Consider the following 6,000-nt stretch of genomic DNA (forward strand, 5'->3'; position numbering starts at 1 on the left):
CATTTTTCTACAAAAGTTTTAGGCCTTTTGGTTTTGTCTTTCTGTTATTAATATGATCTGTCCTCCAGCTCTGATGCACTGAAGATTTGTTTACTAGGGAGAATGTTAAACTGGAGCTTGATGTTCCTTAAACTTTAAAATTCAGTCACTGACATAGACTGTGGGTATAAAAGAATAAAATGTGGTCCCAGCTCAAAGACAGAATTCTTTGTCTAAATATCTAAGAACTTTGTACTATTTGTTTCTAGTCTCATTTGTAACCATTTCTAATGCTTAGCTGCTTTAGATGATCAGCTGACCTCCCTCCCCTTTTCCTCTTTTCCTCTTCGTTCCACAGTGCTGGGATGGAACCCAGGCTTTCCCACATGCCAGACAAGCACTGTACCCCTCAGCTATATGCTCGGTCTTTTTGGATGTAATTTTTAGCCTTCAGTCTCAATGTTAGCTATACTTTTTGGTTTGTTCGTTTTGTTTTGTTTTGTTTTTTAAGTAGTTTCATGCAACCTAAGCTAACTTCAAAATGTTTTTTTTTTTTTTTTTTTTTTTTTTAGCCTAGGATAGCCTTGAACTTCTGATCCTTCTGTCTCTGTCTCTTGTACCTTGGGATTACAAGCACTAAGTACCACACCTCACTGATAGCTGTCATATTTGATGACATGATATTTATGTAACCCAGAGCATTTGAAACAATTTCTTTGCTAGAATTGTTCTGTCTACTCATTTATCTTGTATAATTTGTTTATATTGTTATCTCACCCTTTCTTTTGAACTTTGCCCTTTAACATTTTAAATTAAGAAATACCACTCACTGGTATATTTTTCTGTGTTTTTGTATTTGAATGTTTTATGATTTTAGGAAAAAGGCTCAGCTCAAGAAAAAGAGAGGTGTCCCTCAGATCAATGAGCAAATGCTGTTTCATGGCACCAGCAGTGAATTTGTGGAAGCAATTTGCATTCACAACTTTGATTGGAGAATCAATGGTGTACACGGTGCTGTCTTTGGAAAAGGTAATAATCCAAATCTCAGGTCCAGGTTCAATCATAGGGAGCATTCCCTCTCTCTAGGGAAAATCAGTTGCTTTATGATTCAGAGTTGGCAGCGATGAAGCTACAAGTTAGTGAACTCTAGTTTCAGACAGGCTGGAAGTGGGACTTGCACATCTGCCATAGTCAGTAGCTGCCTGGGTTCTGGCTATCCTGACGAGGAGCCTTGTTAGAGAAGCTTTGCAGTACCTGTAGTCTCTGAGTCAGCCCTTTCCATGGATGAGCCTACACACACCAAACTGCTCCATAGCAAATGCACAGAGTGATAGAAACACGTTAAGTACGCTCTGGTAGAGCATCTAGTGGTTTGGGTGTTTTGTTTGGTTGGTTTTGCTGGTTAGAAAATGATAGGTAAGAATATCAACATACACTAAAGGGAAAAATGGGTAAAACTCCACCTTAATTCTAGTGCCATGCAAGTCTCTGTTCTCCACCCTGTGGCATGGCTCTAGCAGATAGGGAGAGAGCTGAGGAGGGTAAGGGTGGGCATTTGTTCTCCCAGTCCTTCCTTCGTGCCTCACTTCCAGCAAGAGCTGACTCCCCGCGTGTAGGATTAGGAGGTGCTAATTTTGAAGCAGTGAATTAATTTAAGGATAAGGGCTGCTCACTGTAGCTGTCAGAGGTCAGAAAAGTCAGACACCAGTTCCATCAATATTGATTGGTTATGAGACTTTGCAATTCGCGTCCAATGTTTTAGAATGAGGCACTTGATTGATTGTGTCAATCATTTCTAGAGCGTTGAACGTTTTATTGAGCGTTCATGACAGTAACTGACAGTGTTCAGGAATGCTCAGGCAGGAAAAAATGTGCTCCATAGCTTCCTCTTACTGTAACAAAACACCCAAGACAGCTTCAAAAAAGGAAAGATTCACTTTGACTCACAGTTTCGGAAATTTCAGTCTGTGCTCCATTGGCACTGTGGAGCCTGTTTTGAGGCAGACCATCATGGCAGAGTATGTCATATAAAGTGAACTGTCCATCCCTCCTGGCAGCTGGACCATGGAAAGTGTAAGGAAGAAGAAGGTCTTTGGTTCATAATCCCCTTCTAAGGGGGTGCCCTCTCTAAAGTCCCCACATCTCTCATTAGCACCAAGCTCCCAGAAGATTAAGCCTTTGATCCATGGGCCCCAGGGAGACTGAAGAGCCAAGACACAGCTGTAGCTTTGTACAGTCTCAGAATTTTGTTCCTGAGTATACTTCCTGGTTCTAGAGTTACTTCTGGATTGCCCTTGTTATAGCCAGCAGCCTCTTGGGTGTGAGCTCCTTGGATAGAGCAGTATTCTAAAGAGCTTGACTGGATGCTGAGTGAGGGTTATGGGGAAGAGGTTGAGGAAGGACCCAGCTGGGGAGGACGGCCTCCAGTGAAATCCAGACCTGCCACACCTCTCATCCCAGAATGCTTTTGTGTTTTGTTTCCTGGATTGCCTTGCAAGCTCTTTTGGAAACACAAGTGTGGCACCTAGTTTGTCCAGGGCACAAGAGGGCACTAGTGAGGCATGGGACACCTACAGCTGCCCCCATGGGGTGAGGGTGGGAATTGTGTCCTGTTCTTTAGGTGTGCAGAGGAGGAGGTCCCACATCTGCCCCTGCTCATGTCTGTTCTCCTGTCATTCAGAATGTTGTCCCCGCCTTTCATCTTTTCTCCAAAGTAACCTTGGCCCTTTCTGTTGAAGGAACCTATTTTGCTAGAGACGCTGCGTACTCCAGCCGTTTCTGCAAAGATGACATCAAGCACGGTAACACGTTCCAGATCCACGGGGTCAGCGTGCAGCAGCGACATCTGTTCAGAACCTATAAATCCATGTTTCTTGCTCGAGTGCTAATTGGGGATTACATAAACGGAGACTCCAAATACATGAGACCTCCTTCCAAAGATGGGAGCTATGTGAATTTGTATGACAGCTGTGTGGATGACACCTGGAACCCAAAGATCTTTGTGGTGTTTGATGCCAACCAGATCTACCCAGAGTACTTGATAGACTTTCACTGACCCCGCTTCCCAGGCTCAGTGGTCAAAGCTTTGCTCTCTCGTTGCAGGAGGATTTGGCCCCCTGTCTTCTAGCCGCTAAATATAAATATTGGCTACTTTTGAAACAGATGCAGGAAAGAATGCGGCTGGATATATAAAGAAGTACTGGCTGTCAGGTTGGTTACATGTTGTTCTGTTTCTGTCAGTTACAGTTTTGTTAAAGACCAATACTGTTGCCATTTAACATACATCAATGAGAGCCACGTAAAACCAAACGGGTTAGGTCTCATTACCGAGGCCAGGTGGTCTTCAAAGGTCACATGTTTGTATCAGGTCAAGTGATTTAAGCTTGCGTTCCGCAGTAGGAGAACCAGCCCTTTATAAATTGAGTTTTGGCATTATTGTCTGTCAATGAGCATGTCCCTTTGTTGGTCTTCTAAAGGGGGCATTAAAACCCTGAAACAGGCCCTGGTGCTCCCAGAGGAAAGAAACAAAGGTATTGTCTGCCATGCTGGCAGATACGCTAGCAGAAGAGAGACCAAGACAGAGCCTGCTTCCCACTGCTGTGGGAAGGCGGGCTGCAGCCCTAGAACAGTTCACACCCTTCTCACCTACCTCCCACAGTTGAGCTGACCGTGGCTGCCAGTGGTCACTAGCTCACAGTTCAGCCCCAATTGCTCTGTGGTCCCTGCCCCAAGATGTTTATTTTCTCTTTGTTTTCCAGGCCCTGCAGTGATCATTTCTAAGAGGCTTTATCTATGTCCACCCCCCACGCCCCCCCCCCCCCACACACATATAGCTGTTCGACTGTGATTCCTAAAATCCACATGTATTAGTAGCTGGGTATCTCCGTTTTGAATGATTGTATGTGAAGAGCATGGGATGCTGGGAAGAAGTCTGGTTTCTTTAGAGTAGCGACTGACAGATCCCAACTCCTGAGCAGCTGTAGAACAGAGTTGTGCTCATGGCTTTGCCTCTCCGCTTCCCTGCTGTGCTGTCCTGAAGATGAAGTGGACAGTACCAGCTTCCTGCTGCCCGCCGGTGTTCTAGCAGAGGTTAGACAACATCCTAGCATGGTGTTGTCCAGGTGTTTAAGTGTTAGACAAGGAGCTGCCTGTCTGATTGTCTACCCAGCATTGAGTTTTCCATAATTCCCCATGGGAAAGATCACTCCCCAGGCCATTCACCCAGAACCTTTGCCTAACTCTCAATACTGCATCTTGTCTCTACTATCCCCATTCAGCTTTAGCTGAGATAAAGTGAGCACAATTTAGCTTCTGGTACCCCTGCCTGTATTGTTCTCTTTATCATTTGAACTGGGAAGCATCTAGAAAAAATACTTGTGTAGAACAGGATTAGGGATGGTGATTCTTTCAGCTTCGTATATCACCAGATTTTCCTTATAGCCCTGAACATGTGTACGGTGGGTAGTACATAAACAGCACACAGAAAACTGTATGCACAATACTTGGGAGCACTGTGGCAGTAATGACTTCCTGGCTCCAATGAGTAGGTCCACCACTGGTTTAAGAAAGGACAGAAAGGACACATTTTAAAACCAACTGTAGTCACTGCAGAAGTGCCTGGAGGCAAATAGGCTAGGCTGCCTACCTGCTCACCAAACCAGTGTTCGAGGCATTAGGCATTCAGGATCTAACCATCTCTTCTACAGCTGTGTTCATGTGAAGTATTGAAGGCCCTCTTCTCTCGAGGCTGTCTCCCCCAGCTTTCAATGCACACTTCTCTCAGTACTTGAATGGGATGACTCCTGTAGTTGGGGTTGTTTCCTTTAGACTTGTGTGTCCGTGTCAAGGTGACTGAGAAAGCAGGCGGTCTGTGCAGTCAGTCTCCTTTGTGGGTTGCATGAGAGCAGCAGGGCACATCCGTCACAGGGTCGCCCTAAGGAAGCACTGCATTGTTGGTGGACTGCCAGCCCCTTTTACAAGAAAGATGTGATTTGATATGTGTTTTAAACTATAACGACATAGAATTCACTCATGTTAAACTTTTACTTGTTTTGTCTGGTAAGTGTATAGTGGACCATCGTTTCCCCTGCTCATCGAATCCAGTGGGAGGGGAGAGTGGGGGAAGCCATTGCATAGTGGTGAGCTGTGCTACAAAGCTGGCTGAATAAATTCCGTTGAGTACAAACTTGTCTTATCTCTGTGTGGAGTCTACACTTGGGGTAAAAAGAAATGTGTTTATGGAAAACATTTTCCTAAATCTTTTATCTCCCACCAGGAACAGTTGAGATTAATGGATCATTTTATTTCCAGACTGGTGGTGGTGGTGATGATGGAGAATTACGATATTTAATGTCTGAGTGTATTGTTTCCACAATTGTTGATTAAAGTTTTCTATATCAGGTCTTGGCTGCTGGTGTGTGCTGTGTGTGTGCCTCTGATTTCTGGGTCTCAGTTCCAACTGGAATTTTCCTCTCAGACTTCGTAGACTCTCCAGGATTTTGCTGCCTATATCTCCCGTGGAGCTCATTCCAGGTCCTCTTAGTCTTTGTTTAGGTTGTTGTGAGCAATGGCTGATCAGATAACCTGGGGATGAAGTCATGTCCTCTGCTGTTAGAAATTGGAACACATCAAGGCCTGGTGGATACATCACCCTTCCCTTAAGGGTCCTGGTCCAGTGGGTCAGTTCTGGGGGTGTGCCAGACACTTCCACTCACTAGCACTCCCAGCTGTCCACAGTCAGCCTTGCTAAATGTAACAAAGGCCACCTGTGACCATGGCCCGGTTTGCAACCCCTAAAATTATGTCTTTTCCTGTCTACATGTTCAACTGATGGTAAGCATCATTGTGATAAACATTGAGTTGGCCGTTGCTTGATAGTAAGTGTGCCATCTTCATAGGTACTTTTCCTGGCATAGTTAGGCTGTGGAGTCACCTCGAATGTTTGGAGGGATCATCCAAGAGTCACCTAAGAAGTAATCATCCGCTGTCCCTGGCAGCAGCCTTCTCTCTAGACTTCCTTCT

General features: G+C 44.9%; 1 protein-coding gene across 11 annotated transcripts in view; it reads left to right on the forward strand.

Moving 5' to 3' along the window:
- Window positions 1-5,380, forward strand: part of Parp11 (poly(ADP-ribose) polymerase family member 11) — a 45,147-nt gene extending 39,767 nt beyond the window's left edge. For all 11 annotated transcript variants that reach the window (XM_006987870.4, XM_076568027.1, XM_016006399.3 and 8 more), the window contains 2 exons: window positions 857-1,008; window positions 2,718-5,380. In XM_006987870.4, the coding sequence (XP_006987932.1) occupies window positions 857-1,008; window positions 2,718-3,034 (469 nt within the window). In that variant the 3' untranslated portion in view covers window positions 3,035-5,380. The remainder of the gene's footprint in view (window positions 1-856; window positions 1,009-2,717) is intronic.
- The last annotated feature ends 620 nt before the right edge of the window (window positions 5,381-6,000 follow it).

Source organism: Peromyscus maniculatus, chromosome 3, assembly GCF_049852395.1.
Source record: "Peromyscus maniculatus bairdii isolate BWxNUB_F1_BW_parent chromosome 3, HU_Pman_BW_mat_3.1, whole genome shotgun sequence".
Classification (NCBI taxonomy): Eukaryota; Metazoa; Chordata; class Mammalia; order Rodentia; family Cricetidae; genus Peromyscus; species Peromyscus maniculatus.